Source organism: Herpailurus yagouaroundi, unplaced genomic scaffold, assembly GCF_014898765.1.
Source record: "Herpailurus yagouaroundi ecotype Mexico unplaced genomic scaffold, PumYag 166, whole genome shotgun sequence".
NCBI lineage: Eukaryota > Metazoa > Chordata > Mammalia > Carnivora > Felidae > Herpailurus > Herpailurus yagouaroundi.
The window spans coordinates 23451493-23472817 of NW_024412407.1; the positions used below are offsets into that span (position 1 = coordinate 23451493).

A 21325-nucleotide genomic window follows, 5' to 3' on the forward strand; every position below is an offset into this window, starting at 1 on the left:
TGGATAAATACCCCAAAGTGGAATTTGCTGGATCATATGGTCACATGGTATCTCTATTTTTAATTACTTTGAGGAAGCTCCAGACTGTTTTCCATGGTGGCTGTACCAATTTACATTCCCACCAACGGTGCACAAGAGTTCCCTTTTCTCTATTTCCTCGTCAACCCTTATTACTATCTTTTTGAAAATAACAGGTAAGAGGTGATATTTCACTGTGGTTTTGATTTGCATTTCTCTGATAGTTAGTGACGTTGAATACCTTTTTATGTACCTGTTGGTCTATTTCATGTACCTACAGGTCTTCTTTGGGAAAAGGTCTATTGAGATCCTCTGCCCATTTTTATATTGGATTGTTTCTTGCTATTGCACTATATAGATTCTTCATGTATTTTGGATATTAACCCCTTATCAGATACATGATTTGCAAATATTTTCTCCCATTTGGTAGGTTGCTTTTTTTTGTTGATTGTTTCTATAGAAGCTTTTTAGTTTGATGTAATCCCAATTGTTCATATTTGCTTTTGTTGCTTTTGCCTTTGGTGTCAAATCCAAAAAATTGTTACCAAGACCAATGTCAAGTTTACCACCTATGTTTTCTTCTAGGAGTTTTATGGTTTCAGGTCTTAGGCTCAAGTCTTTAGTTCATTTTGAGATAATTTTTGTGTATGATGTAAAGTGCTCCAGTTTCATTCTTCTGCATGTGACTGTCCAGTTTTCCCAGCACCATTTACTGAAGAGACTGTTCTTCTCTCATTGTATATTCCCAGGTCCTTTTCATAAATTAATTGACCAAATATGCATGGGTTTACTTCTGGTCTCTCTATTCTGTTCCATTTATATATGTGTCTGTTTTATGCCAACATGTTACTGTTTTAATTACTATAGCTTTATAATATAGTTTGAAATTAGGACATATGATGCCTCAGCTTTGTTCCTCTTTCTCAAGATTGCCTTGGTTATTCAGGGTCTTTTGTGGTTCCATACACATTTTAGGGCTGTTTTTTTGTAATGCCATTGGAATTTTGATAGACTTCACATTGAATCTGCAGATAGCTTTGGACTACCTGTATCTGTATGGACTTTTTAACAATTTTAATTCTTTCAATCCATGAGCATAGAATATCTTTCCACTTATTTGTGTTTTTAATTTCTTTTATTAGTGTTTTATGGTTTTCAGTATACAAGTCTTTTGCCTCCTCAGTTAAATTTATTCCTCATATTTTATTCTTTTTTATAGAATTGTAATTGGATTATTTTCTTGATTTCTCTGATAATTTGTTTTTAGTGTATCGAAATGCAAGGGATATTTGTATACTGAGTTTGTATCCTGCAGCTTTACTGAATATTTGATAAGTTCTAACAGTTTTTTTGTGTGTCGTCTTTAGGGGTCTTTCTATATATAACAGGGTTTTCCTGTATATAATATCATGTCATCTGCAAATAGCATTCCTTTCCACTTGGAGGACTTACTTCTTTTGCTTGAAATAATTGCCCTGGCTAGGACTTCTAATACTATGTTAAATAAAAGTGGTGAGAGTGGGCATCCTTGTGTTATTCCTGATCTTAGAGAAAAAGCTTTCAGCTTTTCAGTGTTGGGTATGATGGTTGTGGGCTTGTCATATATGGTCTTCATTATGTTGAGGTACATTCCCTCTATACCCACTTTGTTGAGAGTTTTTACAAAAAGTGGCTGTTAAATTTTTTTTAAAATGCTTTTTCTGCATCTACTGAGATAATCATATGATTTTTATCCTTCATTTTGTTAATGTGCTATATTACATTGATTGATTTGTGAATGTTGAACCATTCTTGAATCTGTAATATATCCTACTCAATCGTTGTGTATGATCCCTTTAATGTATTATTGAATTCAGTTTGCTAATGTTTTGTTGAGGATTTTTGCAACTATGTTTATCAGGATTATTGGCCTGTAATTTTCTTATGGTGCTGTTGTCTGGTTTTGGTATCAGGGTAATACTGGCCTTATAAAATTAGTTTGGAAATGACTTTGAGAATCGTTGATGTTAATTATTCTTTAAATGTTTGGTAGAACTCATCAGTGAAGCCATCTGGTCCTGAATTTTTGTTTGTTAGGAAGTTTTTGTTTGTTTGTTTGTTTGTTTATTGAATTTCCTTACTGGCAATTGATTTGTTCAGATTTTCTATTTCTTCAGGATTCCGTCTTGGCAGGTTTATGTTTCTAGGAATATCCATTGCTTCTGGGTTGTATATTTTATTGGTGTATAATTGTTCAGTGTAGTCTCTTATGATCCTTCATATTTGTGGTATCAGTTATAATGTCTCCTCTTTCATTTCTGATTCTGAGTTCTCTTTTTCTCTTGGTAAATCTAGCTAAAGTTTTGTCAATTTGTTTTGTTTATCTTTTTAAAAAACCAGCTCTTAGTTTTATTGATATTTTCTGTTGTCTTAGTCTCATTTATTTCTGTTCTGATCTTTGTTATTTACTTCTAATTTGGGGCTTCATTTGTTCCTTTTCTAGTGCCTTGAGGTGTAAAGTTAGGTTGTTTATTTGGAATCTTTCTTGTTTCATGATATAGGCGTTTATTGCTATGAACTTTTCTGTTATAACTGCTCTTGTTGCATCTCATAGGTTTTGGTATGTTGTGTTTCTATTTTTATTTGTTTCAAGGTATGTTTTTTAAATTTCTCAATTGATTTCTTCTTTGACCCATTGGGTGTTCAGTAACATGTTGTTTAATCTCCACATATTTGTGAATTTTCCAGTTTTCTTCTTATAATTGATTTCTAGTTTCTTAACATTGTGACTGGAGAAGATGCTTGATATAATTGTAGTTTTCTTAAATTTCTTAAATTTATTTTCTCTAAATTTAAATTTAAATTTAAATACAGGCTTATTTTGTGGTCTAGCATATGATCTGTACTGGAGAATGTTCCATGTGCACTGGAGAAGAATGTATACTCTGTTGTATTTGGATAGAATGTCCTGTATATGTCTGTTAAGTTCATCTGGTCTAACATGTCATTTAAGGCATTGGTTTATGTCTGAATGATCTAGTCATTGGTGGAAGTGGGGAATTAAAGCCCCCTACTGTATTGTGTTGCTGCCATTTCTCCCTTTAGATCTGTTAATAATTGGTTTCTTTATTTAGGTGTTCCTATGTTGTATACACAAATATTTATAAGTGTTGTATATTATTGTTAGAGTGACCCCTTTATCGTTATGTAATGACCTTTGTCTCTTATTAGTCTTTGTCTTAAAGTCTATTTTGTCTGATAAAAGTATAGCTGTTACTTTTCTTTTGGTTTCCTTTTGCACGGGTATCTCTTTCCATCCCTTCACTCAGAGATTCACTTTAGTGAATGTATATAGATGGGTCTTCAGATTCCACATATGAGTGAAATCATATGATACTTTTCTTTCTCTGCCTGACTTATTGTGCTTAGCATAATACACTCTAGTTCTGTCCACGTTGTTGCAAATGGCAAGATTTTATTCTTTTTGATTTTCGAATAGTATCCCATTGTGCATGTGTGTACACACACACGTATACACACACACACACACACACACACACACACACACACACACACACCCCACATCTTCTCTGTCCATTCATCAGTTGATGGACATTTGGGCTCTTTCCATAATTTGGCTATTTTGATATAGTGCTGCTATAAACACTGGGGTGCATGTGCCCCTTCAAATCAGCATTTTTGTATGTTTTGGATAAATACCTACTAGTGCAATTGCTGGATCGTAGGACAGTTCTATTTTTAATTTTTTGAGGAAGCTCCATACTGTTTTCCACCAGTTCATGGCTCCACCAGTTTGCATTCCCACCAACAGTACAAAAGCGTTCCCCTTTCTCAGCATCCTCGCCAACGTCCGTTGTTTCCTGAATTGTTAATTTTAGCCATTCTGACAGGTCTGAGGTGGTAACTCATTGTGGTTTTGATTTGTATTTCTTTGATGATGAGTGATGTTGAGTATCTTTTCATGTGTCTGTTAGCCATCTGGATGTCTTCTTTGAATCAGTTATCACTTTAACATTTCTTATAAGGCTGGTCTAGTGGTGATGAACTCTTAACTTTTGCTTGTCTGGAAAACTCTGTCCTTCAATTTTGAATGACCACTTTGCCAGGTGTTCTTAATTGGCAGTTTTTTTCTTTTTAGCATAATAAATTGTAACATTCCCTTCTGGACGGCAAATTTTCTGCTGAAAAAAATCTGATTGTTTTATGGGGGCTACCTTGTATGCAATGAAATATTTTTCTCTTGTTGCTTTTCAGGTTCTCTCCTTGTCTTTTACATTTGACACTTTAATTATAATGTGTCTTAGTATGGGTCTCTTTGGGTTCATCTCTTTTGGAACTCTGTAGGCTTCCTGGATCTGGATGTCTGTTTCCTTTCCTAGAGTAGGGAAGTTTTCAGCCATTATTCCTTCAAATATGTTTCTACCCACTTCATTTTTCTCCTTCTGGAACCCCTATAATGTAAATGTTGGTCTGTGTCATGTCCGTAAGTCTCTTAAGCTATCTCCACTTTGTCTCCCTCTCTTTTTTCTGCTCTGATTGGGTGAATTCCACTGTGAATACAATTCACTTATTGTATTCTTCAGCTCTGTGATTTCTATTCGACACTCTCATATTTTCTGTCCCTTGGTTGAAATTCTCACTTTGTTCATCCATTCTTCTCAAAAGCTCAAAAGCTTGGTGAGCATCTTTAAGACCATTATTTTGAACCTTTATCAGATAAGCCACTTATCTCCATTTCATTAAGGTCTTTTCTGAGGTTTTATCTTGTTCTTTCCTTTGGAATATACTCCTTTGTTTCTTCATTTTCCTTGCATCTCATTGTTGGTTTCTGTGCATTGAACAGCCACCTCTCCCCATCTTGGAGTGTCCTCATGTAGCAGATAAAATGTTTCATTCAAGCCTGCCCTAGCTCCTGGTTGTCTCTGCATCTTTTGTGATTGTCCAAGCAACCAACTTTAGTTTTAGTGGCTCTCAGTAGTTGAGGATGTGCCAAGACCTATCAGTTTCCCAAAGGGGAGAGTCTCAGTCAGCACTTAGGTTCAGGCTAATTGGAAGCCAGGCCTTCAGACTGCGGCTTTTTAAAGTATGCAAATATACACCTTTCAGTGGAATACTGGGAGAAGGGTACTTTTTTTTCCCTCTGAGCTGAGCCCTGGGGTGGTAGCCAGTTAAGAACTATTTTTTTCTTTGCAATGTTTCCTTATACTCATGAATACAAGCCCCTTTCACCACCAGACCCAGATGATCAAGGGGCACCCCCTGGGCAGCAGACAGAAAACCCAGGGCACCAAATGCAAAATACAGGGCACCAGGCTTGTGTACAAGCTCTCTGGTAAATACTGGTGTTCTAGGGTGCAGTAGAGTAAGCCGAGTGCAGTGGAGAGAAAGTAGAGAGAGACTACCCTCTGCAGTTGCTGGGGAAGATTACAGTTGGCCCTAAGATGTGTGTTTAATTAGAAGCCTGCCCCTCAGGCCACAGCTATGAAGATAAGCTAATAGGCCTCTTTCACAAAAGACTAAGCTCCTGGGTTTGTTGGCTCTCTGCTGTGCCCTGGGGATAGTAGCTAGTTAAGAACCCTTTCAACATTTGTTATAGTCTTGTGGGACCCTTGTGTGTAAGCCCTACTGGTAACCAGAGCCAGGCAATCTAGAGGTGTCCCCTGGGTGGCAGCTACAAAAATCACACACAGAAAAAGGTTACAGGTTCCTTTCTGGGAGATACTGGAACGTGGAGCTGGATAGCTAGGCAGAGGGCACAGAGATGGTGCCCAATGGCCTGTGTTTTTGAAGAGTAATTCAGTAGGCCCCTAGATGTATGTTAAATTAGATGCATTGCCCTCAGGCCTGTGCTTTAAGATAAGCAAATAAGCCTCTTTCATAGAAAGCCTGGGTGATTTTCAGTCAGCTGCTTCTGCACTGGGCCCTGGGGCTGGTAAGTCCCCACACAGGTTCCTTTTAACTATTACTCAGTTTGCTATAGCCTCGTGGGTCTTATGAACGCTAGCTGTCAGAGGTAGGTGTTTCAGGGGCTGGTCTCTCAAGTGCCAGATGTGGGTGCAATCTGTGGCGTTAAAAGTTACGGTGCAAGAATTGGGGTTCAAATACTTCAGTCCTCAAGGAGACGATGGCATTTATGCATTCCCTCCTGATTGTGGGTCACTGCATGGAGGTGGCATTCCTGGAAAGATTATGTCTCAACCTTTTCTACCCACTTTGATGTGGGTTTTTTTTCTCATTCAGCCAATGTGTAGGAGTCACTCAGCTAGTTTTGGGCATCCCCCCAGTCCCAGAGGAAGCTTTCATATATAGCTGTAGTTTTGATGTATCTGTGGGAGGAAGTGGGTTCGGGATTCTCCTACATCACCATCTTGAACTAGAACCTATCCTACTTTTATGTGGAAAGATACCTAAAATGTATTATTAAGATATTTATTCAAGTTAAAAAACCATAGTTGCAATAGGATTCTGATATTTGTGAGGGGCGAGGATTTTATTTGTTAATTCATTGAAAAGAATCTGGAAGCCTAGTCACCCAATAATGGGGAGTGTGAGAAAGGTCAGATGGTGCTGTTATCGGTGATATTTTATTTTCTTTACACTTCTGTGTTATTTGAATTTCCAGTAAGCAAGTACTGAACACACATTACTTTCCCACTAGAAAAAATGAAACAGTGTATTTCCGTTTGGTTTTAAAGGGAGAAATTTCATAAGCCTCTGTGATGATGCCCCATTTGCTATTTTATCATTGTGAAATTCTCTTCCACTCATCTTCCTCATCCACTTCACCTACCTGTTCCTGATCTTTAAAAACTTACCTTAAATTTTACCTCCACAAGGTTTTCCCCTTCAGGCTAAATTAGATGTCTCTACTCCATTCTTATTATGTCTGATTATTAGAATTCTTAGCTTCAACGGTAAATTATGATCTTGAGGACAAGAATATCTTGACAGTTTGTATTTACCATAAGCACAGAACCTCTTATATAGACAGGATAGGGGCTCAATAAATGTTCATTGAATAAATGAAGAAATAAGTGAATGAATGGATGGTTAAATGCACACTTGTCACTAGAGATACTTGGGACCCTCTCCTCAGCATCTCTGATCCCTGTAATGATCTGACATAATACAAGTGGTGATAAGAAGGTTTCACTTCCATCACCACAGCACCTCAGGAAGCGTGCCCCCTTGCAGTCCAGTTGGAACTCAGAGTGAATTTGAAGCAATATTTATGGAGGGCAGGTAGGTTTGTATTCCTTTATAATCACAGCAGTATAGGGACCGTCATAACCCTAAATGTCATTCACAACACTTTTCTTTGTATGGCTAGTATGTTATAAATTTTTTAAACTGGCATGTAAATTCATGAAATTTAACTTGTATGTATCTATGTATCTGTGTTTATGTAAGAATATGTGTAAATTAGGGACTACCTGCAACATCAATAGGCAAACTTACTGTTTTGGTTTTAGAGGAAGAGATTTCGTTATTTTTACAACTTTTTTTTTTTTAATTTAGGGTAAACAATTTACCTTTAAAATTTTAGGTTGGCATATTTTAATATAAATATATTTCCCATATCTTTTTAATGAATTTAGAAGCTGATTGCAAGGTAAATTATTAGTGTAATAATGCAGGAATTTATTACCCAAAATACCTGAGTCGTGTGTCATTTGTGATCACAAGTTAAGTATTTAGTACCTTGTTAGAAAATTAAATCCCTTAGGGGTACCTGGGTGGCTCAATCAGTTAAACATCTGATTTCAGCTCAGGTCACGATCTCACAGCTTGTGGGTTTGAGCCCCAGGTCAGGGACAACTCAAAGCCTGGATGGAGGCTGCTTCAGATTCTGTGTGTGTCTCTCTCTCTGCCCCACCCCTGCTTGCGCTCTGTCTGTCTCTCTCTCTCTCTCAAAAAAATAATAAATAAATAAACATTAAAAGAATTTAAAAAAAATTAAATCTCTTAGATTTAGAAGATCCAAATTCTTTTTTCATAGGTCTATTAAGAACTTTGCCACTAGAGGGCTCTTAATACCGTATTTTAGTTAATTTAAATGTGTAATAATGATAATATATTAAAATTATAGGTAGTGGGTAATATTGTCTTCCCAATTTATATATCTTACAAAATTTTTATAAATGCCTATTTTAAATGTTACACATTTATGAGAAATTTTGTTTTTTGAGAATGATAATCACTTTCAGAAATATTTTAGGGATCTAAAGTATCTTTGAACTTTGTGAGGTTCAAGTTAAAAATGGTCTTTGTCTTTAAGATACTCTAAACAGATACAAGATTTAACATAAATAGGAGATATATATGTAAAACATTTACTAAGTGGTACCTTCCATAAGAAATTCAACATGATCATTTTTTTTAATGAGCTAGTAACAATCTTGTGGAGGAGGAGAGTAACAGTTGCCATGTATTCTCATATGTGCAACAAGAGAGATTATGGATGGGAGTTAAGAGATCAAATTTAATCCAAAAGAAAAATATTTTGAGTGAGTAGAATGAAAGTCTTCTCTGATGAGGCTACATTTGCCCTAAATCTTTTGAAAGGCACGGAGGAGTTTAGAGGAGAAGAAAATTATTCTGGTTATGGGGGAAAGCATGAAGACATGAAATATCCTTAGAGATTTCTTGGTTTCATCATGGATAAATTTAAAGTCCATGAGAATAACCCATGTAAAAAATAGAGCATTAACATTCCACAGCCTTCAGCTTCCCACAAATTTACTTCGGCAACCCCTTTTCATGCTCATACTCTGGAACTGGTGCTTATGTCTTTACTCAACAAATATTTATTGAATGCCTATCTACATATGCTGGTGCTGTTCTGGCCCTCAGAGGACAGTGGTGAAAGGACCAGTGTGATTCCTGCTCTCATGATTTATGTACAAGTCACGAGAAACCAGCAATAAATAATCAAAACTGGAAAACAGCAGATAGTAATAAACGTCAGGCACAGAATTAAACAGGATTATGGGAGTGACTGATGGTGATTCCCATTGGGAGGTTAGGAAAGATTGGGTCGTTAGGGAAGGCTTACATGATGAGTTATTAAAGCTGAGAAAGACTAGAAGGAATCAGCTCTGTGATAAGGTAAAAATATTCTAGTTGGAGAGTACAATTACTACAAAGGCCATAAGACAGAAATGAGTACCAGGAAGAAGGCCAGTGGTCTGACATATGGTGGCAAGGAGGAAAGTGGCATGTGATGACATCAGAGAGGAAGGCAGGGCTTTACAGACCATGAGTAAGAAGTTGAGATTTTATTGTAAATGCAATGGGAAACCATTAAAGAGTTGTCAGTGGGAGAGTGGCATGATCTGATTTTTAGTTCTGAAAGGTTATCCTGGGTACTATTGTGAGGGGCCAGAGTAGAAGCCCATCATCTGGTTAAATAGCACTGAGGAGACATGAGAGGCAATGGTGCTTGGTTGAAGGTGGTGGTAAGAGACGTGGAAAGGTGGATATGTTTGGGATATGTTTTGGAGGTAAAATAAACAATCCTGCTGAATTCTTATTTGGGGAAACTAGGCAGATGGTGGTGCAATTTACTGAGATGCACAGTAATGGGCCGAACTTGTTGAGAGTGACAGTGACACAAGAGTTTTATTTTGGGAATGGTACTTTTGGGGACACACAAATGGAAATGTCAGGTAGGCAGATGTGAACCTGGAGTTCTGAGGAAAGTCAGACACAGCTGCCATGTCTCATGCAGGTTGAGCACTGCACTTCTAGAGTTGAGTAGTACACAGATGGTGGCCTGAAGAGTGTCACTAGCATAAGTTTTGAAACCATTGACCTACAGATGGTATTAAAGCCACAGGAATAAACTCAGCAAACTCGGGATAATCAGCCTTAGCTTCTAGACAAAAATGAAACAAATGATGCTGTATTTTCAAAATTCATCATTAATTGCTGATGAAGAACCAATTCTAACAACTTACTCTAAAGCTCTAAATTTAAATCACTTTTTGATGAAAAAATTGGATTTCAGGTCAATGAACTTTCTTCTCATAGATACTATTTTGAGGGACAACAGAATTCTAGACAGTCTATCAAATTTGTATTCAGTGCTGATGTTTTGGAGATGTGCAATATCAAAATCATCTACTTCACTGACAATTGTTGATATCAGTCTCCTATGTTCTCTTCAAGTAATTTCATGATTTTTGTGGCTATTGATTGGGTTAGTTATGTTTTTACATTTAAATCTTTTATCCATCTGGAATTTATTTTAGTGTCAAGTGAAAAGAATCTAAATTTATTTTACTTCAGATCTTAGCCAACTGTCTCAAAACATGTACCATATGAACCTAGGCTTTTCCTATTGATCTGAAATGCCAAATGCTAAATTCCCAAGTGGATCATGAGATCTGTTTCTGGAATCTCTATTCTTTTTCCACTGATCTTATTCATGATCAGACTGTTTTATATTAAACTCAAATCACATATATATTAAAAAAGATTTCCATATTACAGTATCTGCACATTTATCAAGTTGCAGTGAAAAATACTTTGCTAGTGTTCTATGAAGTTCTTCCCATATTGTAAGTCATTTCCTGTATTTGTTAAGCCAAGGTCTCATTGAAAAGCTGATAAATTCCTATTGTTGCATGCTACAGTATTGTGGTTATCAAGGGGAAAGTTGTGTCGAGAAATCTAAATTCTTAGTTTTCCTACAAGGTTGGAAACCAATTTGGTCTAAACTCTGAAGAATTCTCAACTTTTTGAAGATGTAAATTGGAAAGCCTGACTTACTTATTGGCCTCATACCTTTGGTATTTTTAATGATCATATTCCTTCCTGTAAGAAGGAAATGCAACTGGCTTTTTAATGGCAGATAATGTCCAAAGCCACCTGGATATCTATGGACACCTCAAATTCAACATATCCACAATTGAATTCATTATGTTTCCCCCAAACCTGTCCTTCCTCCTTGTCTTTTCCTGATAATCATATCACCGTCCACCTTATTACCTAAGCCAGACACCCGGAAATCAGTCTTCACCTGTCCTTTGCCTTCTATATCAAGTCACCATCCAAGTTATGTTGATTTTACCTCTGTGTCATCTCTCATACATGCTCCTTCTGATGACTCCGATTACTTCTACCTTTAGTTAGGCTCTGATCCTCTCACTCTTCACTAAACAGTGCATTCATCAGCTGACCACCAGAATAGTCTCTCCAAATGAAAATTTCTTCATGTCACTTTCCTGCTAAGTCTTTTGTGGGCTCTCTTTTACCCATAGGAGAAATTCTTGTCTTTAGAGTGGCATCTAAACTCTACACTCTGGCCTCTGCATCTCTCCAGCTTCACATCTTACACTCACTTAGCATGTCTCACCCCAACCTCACCTGACTACTTGGGGTGCTTGAAACTTTGTTTTGCTTCATGCCTTTCTGCCTTCACTCATGCTTGGAATTCTCTCCCACCGTTTTTCAAGATTTAGTTCAAATTTTACCACCTTTGGATAGTATTTCCTCTCTCCACCCATCCAAGGGATATTTTGTTCACAGAACTGATTGTTCTTCCCTTGTACTCTTATGTGGACCCCCTGACCTTTTACTACAACACCCACAAGGCTGTATTATAACTATTTGTTTACCTGTTTTCCTTAATAGACTGGGAGCGTCTTGAGTCAGGGACCTTGTCTTTTTTGTTGTTTATTCCTAGTATCTGACAATGCCTGTACAATTTAGGGACTCTATTAAAATTCTTTGAAGGGTGAGTTAGTAAATGAGAAGTTTCAGAGGTGCAATGGAAAGGGTTGGCAGAGAATGCCATAGTGTTGAAACTGGTCAAGAGGAAGACACAAAGCAATACACTGACAATAAGGGAAAGGATAATTTACTAAGGGGGGGCTTGGCTTTGTATGATGGTTGAGGATGAGAGGCATGATGGGATTAACTAGCTTTAAGCTTCTGACTAGAATTTGGGTACAAGGTTTTTCTATTGCTCTAGAAGTATAGATGCTATTTTGGGTCAAATGAAGTTTGCTGGGTATCATCCAGTTTGCAAATATTAGCACACACATACCATATGTGTATAGATAGATAGATAGATACACATATATACATATACATATATATACATATACATATATATATGTATATACATATATACATATATATACATATATATACATATATATATGCCATATATATATATTTTTTTTTTTTTTACAATAACAACACTGCATTTTTCTAATGCTTTACTGTGTACAAAATTCTTTACTTCTATTATTTTATTTGACTCTTAGAACAGTTGTTTTCCTAAGCTTCGGTTTTCTTTCTTTGTAAAAATGAAGATAATACTCACCTCTCAGGGTTGTTTGCAAGGTGTGTTGTGTGTCTGGCACACAGTTAAGCACCAAATATGTTGTTAGAGCAGGAATTTGAGGCCCCAAATGGTTAAATGTCTTGCTCAAGGTTGCGAAACTAAGTTAGTGGCAGATTTAGATATACATTCTAGATTTTATGTCTTCCTATTGTAATATTCATTTTACTATGCTATAGTATCTTTTACATTACTTGGTGCACAGTGTCTTTGGTTTCCTTGAGAGGCTTACCCAAACGCAGACTTTGGAATTACTCTATCAGAGAGCTGATTGCCGAGATCAAACAACATCTAAAACTTGGCTAAAATCAAAATACAAATATAAATAATACTTCATAGCTTGCATTGCCTCCTAGTCTATTTTATAGTTGAGGGTTGTCATCAGAGAATCTGAGCAGGCTAATTCCTGCCCTCATGAGGTTCTATGGAGATGTGCTCCCATTTTAACTGATTTTTAAATTATTGTCGTTAAGTCCAGTTTTTATGCCAGAGCAAGTGTCAGTTCAGGGCCCTAGAATTAAGGTGGCAGGCCTCTGGAGTGGGAACTGGAGCAGAAAGAGAGTGAAGAGTGAATCTGGGCTGAAGCAGACACTGACACTCATACCCATCTGTCCTTGTGTTTTCCATAGAGTTTTGTCCAGGAAGAATCTGAAGCCACAAAATGTAAACTGGAGATGAAGTTATTAAGTGAGGCAGTTTTCGCAGGTATTCTAAATTATATTTTTAGAATTTAACTTTATTGGGATTTGTCTGCTTACAAGTGAAATGCAGGGTCATTATTAAAAAATTCAGATGTTGCAGAAATATGTTTGAAGTGAAAATCCTTCATAATCCCTCTTCTGAAATAACTAAGATTAACAAAAACTTCTCCTATTTGTATTTCTTCTCTCTATACCTCTCTTTTGATTTTTAATGAAACCATGAAATGTCATACAAATGCTTGAAAATTACTTTTTTATCAATAATATTTGTTATGTTATAGAACGTTCTCCATACAAAGAACGTAATATCTATTCTTCTTAAGTGAATGATACTCAACACTATCCTAAGTCAGAACACATTAATAACCTTACTTTGTTAGTAGCTGTATAATTCCATCCAGTAATGGAATGTTATTTAAATCTTTATTGATAGTAAGTTTATTTCTAATTTTTCATTATTACAAACCATGTTGTGATGAATATTCACAAACACACACACAACCATAAATTGCTCAACACTTTTACATTAAATTTTATCTCGGAAAATAGCAATTGGAGCTAGTTAAAAATATCAAAATGATAGTGATATCTAATTTGCAAATATTTTAGTTTGAGATTTATGTGCATCACTTCCCAGTAACTTCTAAGGAATTCATTTTTGATAGGTTTTTTTGCATATTTTTCATAATGGGCTTCTTGTCTACTTCACTTCTTCCAACACACTTTTTTTTCAGCAGCCAAATAGTTTTATATCTTTATAACTTTTCTATAACCCTGAGGAGGTAGTTTTCCTGTTAGAGATAGGATACTATAGTCAATTCGTGAATATCTGTCAATAATACTGAGGTTTTCTACATGGTGATCCCCAAATAATATATATCCTAAATGTTTAAATTTGGATACAGTAGTCTTTGTTTCTTTTTATGTAAATGGATGATTAGATACATTTAAAATTTTTAAGTCTGCATTTTATTGAAGTTATACAAGGGGGAAAAACAATTGCTTAAGTGGAATTTGCTTTGCATATTGTCATTCATTATCAGTGCTTGATCTCCACGGATTAAATTCAGTGAGTCCTCAGTATGCTTCCTTTTATGAGAGAGGAAAACTGTAATGATAAATAATAAGACTAACAGTTCCTAAGTTTTACTGGGTGTCTGGTACCAGTTCTACACTTTTTACATATATTAACTCACAAATTCCCCCAATTCAATAAGTTAGACACTAATATCTCTTTTGTAGAGGAAGGGGAGAGAAGACATGTTAATTAGCATATCTTGCAATAAGGTCATACAGCTAGTTAAGGGTGGAATCAGATCCACCACTTATAAGTGATCTGATTTCCCTTTCTTATCCATTGTACTACATTGAAAGATTTTGGGTGACAGGTGGGAATGGTCCTCGTGACATGTGACTTAAAATATTCCCTTGATTTTGCACTGACAATTATGGAATTATAGAATTTCCCTGTAAAATATCTAAACAGAAGGGATTAGCCAATACGTTTTTTTTCCACTTTTAAGCCTCTGTGCCCCCCCCCCGCTTTTTTTTATGAGCTGGGCTTATTTTTGTTGAAAAAAAAATTAGCTTTAATATATGTACCAAAATTTTTTTTTACCATTTTATTTTCTTCTTTCAGATTTTTAGCCCCATAATGTCCAATTTTAAGACATTTACCAGTTATCAAATGTTGTGTTAAGCCACTTTTTGATATTTTACGATGAAGGTAACAGAATATGTCACCCCAAAATATGTCATTTCAGCATAAGGATATTTTGAGTTGAGAGAAACTGAAAAGATGCAGCTGCAAGAAAAGCTTCTTACCCTCACCCTATCTGCCTCAAACCAGGACATAAATTTTCAAAGGTGTCCCTTCTTCCCTCTTCCAGGAAGAACAATGGTTAATCCCCAGAGAAAACTTCAGACCCTATCAGCCTGGAAAGGGGACCAGAGGAAACTACATAACAAACTTTACTAACTAGTCCTTTCCTCTATCCTCAGAAACCTAAAACTCAGAAAACCTAAAACCTAAAGCTTTCCTTTAGCTTGTCATTTCTCCACAAATTTGTTGTTCTTGGTTGCAGATGCTCTATAAGCCAGAATTCTGAGCCACCTCTGTAGGTTACTCATTTTTCCCTGGGTATCTCCCATATATACAGGAGGTATACATATTAATAAATGAATGTGTTTTTTTCTCTTGTTAATCTGTCTTTATTCTAGAGGTTTCAGCTGAGAACTCAGAAGAATAGAGGGAAAATAATTTTTCCTCCTCTACAATATATTTTTAAAGTTATGTTAATAGTAACATGTTTATTATATACAAATTCTTAAAATGTTGGCATATAAAATATAAATGGAGCCCTCCTCTGTATCTTAACCATTATACATGCCCATTCCCACTTTGAAAGTTAGCTTTGTGAATAGTTTTGAATTAACCACTTTTTGAAGTTTTAGTAGCTAAATAAAAACTTCGTTTCCAGCATCAGAATTTTTTCCTTTCCCTCCTAATACCAAAATGTTATGATCTATTTAGAAACTGAATTAATCTGGTTAATTTTAGCACAGTTGTTGCTGATAGAGAATGCTAATGAAAAGCCATGTTTCTGTGAAGACAATGAGGTTGATTTATGCCAATTCACAACCCTGGGTGGAGTGTACCACTTGGATATTTTCGAACTTCCACCACAGTGTAAACCAATGAAAGGCTGGATGATTGTGGAAGTAGGTTGATTTCAAATCAAATTTATGAGTGAAATAATTTCTCACACTTTTATCTTAAATGATCTAACAGCTAATGCACTTTAACCCTATTAAGCAAGCATAAGGGAAAAAAACTAATTTTAAACTGTCTTGAATTTATAAAATTTGAATCAGATACTAAAGGAAAGGATTCTAGAATAATGCAAATTTTAAAACTATAAATCATACGTGTTAATGGTAAACCTATAGCACTACATTTAGATTGTGCCAATTTGGTCTTAATGATAGTTTATTTAAGATGCTGGCAAACTTTTTCTGTAAAGGGCCAAGTGGTAAATATTTTCAGCTTTGTGTGCTTACCAGCTCTATTGCTACTCTCATTGTAAGGATAAGACAGCCACATGTAATCATTTAACTTCACAGTGGCTTCCAACATGTCCCTTGATCAGAAGCATTGGCATCATTCTGGGAATTTTCTAGAAACACAAATGCATGGGCCCCATTTTAGTCTTACTGAATCAGAAAGTCTGGAGGTGAAGCCTGGAAATCTGTTTTAGTAAAACACACTTTGAAGTTTGAGAACCACTGATCTGGATCCTTGATGTATAAAGTGTGGTCCATGAACCAGCAGCATCAGCATCACCTAGAAACTTGTTAAAAATGCATAATTTGGTTCTTCGCCTCAGATCTACTGAGTCTGCATTTTAAGAAGACCCTCAGGTGATTCATATGCCCATTTAAGTTTAAGAAGCACAGATCCAGGTGATGCCAACGTTGCTGATGCATCTTCCACACTTTTAGTAAGGATGCTAATGATAGCAGTTGTTAGATCATTTTTGAAGGAGTTTTTCCTGTTTTAATAACTAACATTTGCCTTGGTATTGATTTGGTTTATTTTAACTTTATTTCATGGTGCTTGTGTCCCAAATAACCCTGTTATATTGTCATAACCCCCTCCTCCTTCTCTCCTTGCTCTCCAGCCTTTCTTTCTCCCTCCCTCCCTCATCCCCTTAGCTCTCTTTTTCTCTGTCTGTCCACCTCTTTCTCTCTCTTCTAGCACATCATGTACATAGACTACCAGGCACTTCTCACACACAGCCCTACCCATTAAGGACCTTGGTGCATTCCCATATTAGAGTGGTATTTCTCAGTTTTTTTTTTTTTCCACTATCACCCCTCTAAAGAGCCTTTGTAAACATTTTTTTTCCTAACCACCCCCGCCCATGAAATTTTAATACCAGAGGTATACAATATATTTGTGCATGTACCATACATATAGCTGTGCTTTACACCTAAAAGAGTATGATTTTTTCATGCCCCCAAACTAATTTTTACCCTCTTCGGGGTGATATTGCTATTCCTTTTCCGTTCTCCCCACAAATGAGAATGCAGTTATTAGACCATGCCTGGGGGAGATAATCTGGTCTGTAGCTACTTTGAAGAATCTATTTGAATCAGCTTTTCCTACTTAAGGGATACTTGAAAGACAATGGGGTGGGGGTCCAAGAAAGACATCCTTTTGGTGAAGGTAGGCCTTCAAAACTCTTTATTGAGGTCTCCTGGGTGGCCCAGTTGGTTAGGCGTCCAACTCTTTCAGCTCCAGTCATGATCTCATGGTCATGAGTTCGAGCCCTGGGTCGGAGCCCTGCACTGACAGCATAAAGCCTGCTTGGGATTCTCTCTCTCCCTCTTTCTCTGCCCCACCCCCATGTGCACACGCTCTCTCTCAAAACGTTAAAAAAAAAATCCTCTTTATCCATGGGAAGGTCCCAGCCAGAGTTGGGGTTTTCAAGAATTTATTCAAGGATTTGTTCTTGAATTTTGTTGATATCCTGATACCACCATTCCAAATTTTCTCCTTGAGCCTGAAGTATACTCCTTTATACTTGTTTTTCTCTCTGCCAACAAAGAGGTCTTCTTGCTTTTATTCAAGTCTCTTTTTAGTACTCTCCCACCTTGTCTAGAATTTTTACTCATCCAGTTTTTTCCTCTATTTTGTACCATTCTTAATCTTCCCCACCCCTTCTTCCCTAGATCCTTTTCTGCTACGTTCAAATAATGAACAAACCTCCTTCTTCCCAGAGAAATCTGCTGTTGGTTTAATTTACTTTCTCTCCCTAGCTTTATTGAGATGTAATTGACATATTACATTAAGGTGTACCTACCTGATGATTTTTAATTTACTTTTATCCATTCATTTCTACACTTCCCAAATTTTGCTTATACTCCTTTCTCTCTTCACATACACACCCTAACCAATGTATTAAAATATGGGATTTGGGGTCCTGTAGCTCTGTTTCTCAGTTATGGCACCTCCTTGAAGTCATTTTGTAATCATTAAATATATGTCTTGTAGAATTACTTGGAGGAATAAAATGATGAGTAAGTCCCAGCATAGAACCTAGCATAGGTTAAATTCTGTAATTCAAATTTAGTGATTTTTTTCCCCCTCAACCATTATCTTTTAACTTTGTTGTGACTTTTTGTTAGTCTGTAATTAAATGAGACCAATCTTCAGTACTTACTAAGAATAATTATATAGGGCCACCTGGGAGGCTCAGTCAGTTAAATGTCTGACTTTGGCTCAGGTCATGATCTCATGGTTTGTCAGTTGGAGCCCCACATCAGGCTCTGCACTGACTGCTCAGAGCCTGGAGCCTCCTTCAGATTCTGTGTCTCCCTCTTGCTCTCTCTGCCCCTCCCCTGTTTGTACTCTGTCTCTGTCTCTCAAAAAATAAATATTAAAAAAAAAAAACTATATAGCTTATTCAGCAGTATTTACATCTTTGTTACTAGTCAGCTTCTAATTTGATGTTATTTTGGGCCATTTTTAAAAGATACTCAAAGAAGGACTGCAGAAATATATATATCCTCCAGAAAGTACAGAAGACTTTGAAACAGAAAATGCTTTCCCACCCATAGAGGTCACGCTTGAAGTTCAGGAGAATGTAATCTTTTTTGAGGATCCTATGGTTGCAAGGTGGGATGCTGAAGGTACAGCAATACCTTAATTCACTTTGTTAATTATGTAATGAAAAGTGGTATAACATGACTCCTTAAAACAGGAAATACAGTGTCTACACTCCCAGTTTCTAATCTTATACATTTCTATGGCAATTCTAGGGTCTTTGTTTGCTCTTGATGGAAATGAACAGGGATTGGAGTTTATTTATTGAGTTTTGTAACTGTTAGTTCTTGAAGTATTTATATCTGCCATAATTTCTGAACAGTTACTTAGTTATGTAATTATGTTTTAAAAAAAAACCCAAAAATATCAAAATAGTACAACACATTGAAAACAAAAAAATGAAAAACCTACATTTTTTGAAATGACTATATAATTCAGATTAGGGTGATTAAAATTTATTTTAATGTTAATAACTTATAAATTACAAATCTTATTACAAACAAGTATTGGAGATGGGGAATTGGCCATTGGGAAATCTGAGACAGGAAAACAGCCACTTTATGCCTCTTTATAACTTTTGATTGTTGAACCATGGGAAATTATTGCTTATTCAAAATGTGAAATAAATATCAATAAAATCAGAAGCACCAGGAGATTACAAGCTGATGATTCACTGATCATTAACAGATACCTTATTTGGGGGTTGGCTGGCTAAACTTTGAGTCTTGATCTTGTGAATTAATGTATGCAGTTTTGAGGCTGCTGGATAAAAGGTATAGAACTTTACTTTTAATGTGAATTAATTTACATTCATCTATTTGTGTAAGTATTTACTTGGTGACAGGTTGGGAACAGATACGATCACAAAGGCACAGAGCTATTAGTTAATCTATTCAGTCATAGGAGGAGAGCATTTAGGAATTTCTCTGCCAAGAAGGATAAATATTATGTAGTTTAAACTTTTTTACGATTGCTACAGTAATCCACACTTTGGTTGTGTAGATGTAGCCACAAGGTATTTATATTCTAGAAATAGAATATAAACAGTATTAAAAACAGTATATGTCTGTCAATACATTAAATAATAAAACATATCAAAATGAACAGTTAGGTAATTTTTTCCCTTCATGTTGCTTTATAAGTTTCACTTTTCCTTTAATGGAATATTCCTTAAATATTCCTTAAATATTTATGACATTAAAAATTATTCACACTAAATTAGAATTAGGCAATTACTCCACATGATTCAGGGAAGTAAAATTTGACTTTTACTATACTAATTAGATAGCAATATACAACTCAATTCTTCCCGTGGGGAAACTTTTTTCCAGGAAATGCTACAAATATGGGGAGTTTATTTAGAGGTCATAATTTTTGCCTGTACAAGGTAATTTTGTTAATGTAAAAAAGAATTATGAATAACTTATTTTATCCATATAATTGGATTTGGCATATTGAATTTAAGAGTCAAAAATAGTGGAACCCTCCATGTGAGGAGAAAGCCATGTGGAGATGGAGAGCTCATGTGTTCCATAATTGTGCTACACAAGAAGAAATATAGAATAAAGGAGACATAGTTCCTTCCTCTAGAAATTTTCAAAGTTGTAGGAGAGGCAGACAAGGCAAAGCCACAAATACGATGTAGTAAGGTGCTATTGTAATAGCTAAAAGTGTTATAGAGAAGAACAGTGGGTCCACCTGGAGCATTAAGGAAGGCTTGTCATGGTATGGAATATTGAACTGGGCCTTAAGAGACTAAGAGGGTACTGACATGCCAGTGTTTGTGTAGACGTAGGTTTTCCTTTTTCTTGAGTATATACCTAGGGATGGAATTGCTGGGTTGAATGGTAAATTGGTTTAACTTTTTAAGAAACAAATTGTTTTTCAGAGTAACTGTACCATTTTACATGCCTGCCAGCATTATATGAGGTTTCCCACTTTTCATATCCTTGCCAACATTTGTGATTATTTATCTTTCTGATTCTAATCATTCTAGTGAGCATGAAGTGGTATTTCAGGGATTTAATTTGTATTTCCCTAATAACTGATAATGTTAAGCATCTTTTTTAATGTGTTTATTATCCTTTAATAGATGTTCTTTGGTGAAACGTTTATTCAAATATTTTGCCCATTTTTAAATTGGGTTGTGTTTTATTATTGAGTTGTAAGAGACACAAAAGACCACCTATCACAGGATTGTATTTATATGAAAAGTTCAGAAAAGGCAAATCTTTAGAGACAGGAAGTAAATAAACTTCCTGTGGCTGGAGGTGAGAATGGGAGTAATTAACTATAAAATGGACAAGAAAGATCTTATGGGGAGGATAATAGTGTTGTTAACTGGATTGTGGTACTGGTTGCACAACTGGATGTATTTACTAAAAGTAATTATATGCTTACCACAAGTGAGTTGTAAAGTTGTGTTTTGTTTTGTTTTGTTTTAAATGAAGAGAGGTTCTCTGTAAGATTAAGTGCTCTAGGAAGATAGAACTGCATGTGCTTAGAGGCTCAGAGGTATATGATATTGTTGAGAGAGAGGCAAAAAAAAAAAGTGTAGCTAAAAACAAGTGAAGGAAGTACAAGGGATGAAGCCGGAAACATGGGTCTTCATTCTGAAGGTGTTACATACCATGCTGAGGAGTTTGG

At 35.9% G+C, this 21325-nt stretch overlaps 1 protein-coding gene across 7 annotated transcripts in view; it reads left to right on the forward strand.

Moving 5' to 3' along the window:
• The window catches only part of DNAI7 (dynein axonemal intermediate chain 7), a 71267-nt gene that overhangs the window by 45704 nt on the left and 4238 nt on the right, over window positions 1–21325 (forward strand). For 6 of the 7 annotated variants that reach the window (XM_040488633.1, XM_040488632.1, XM_040488636.1 and 3 more), the window contains 3 exons: window positions 13000–13075; window positions 15632–15792; window positions 18609–18765. In XM_040488633.1, the coding sequence (XP_040344567.1) occupies window positions 13000–13075; window positions 15632–15792; window positions 18609–18765 (394 nt within the window). The remainder of the gene's footprint in view (window positions 1–12999; window positions 13076–15631; window positions 15793–18608; window positions 18766–21325) is intronic. The other variant, XM_040488638.1, reaches the window with a different exon arrangement.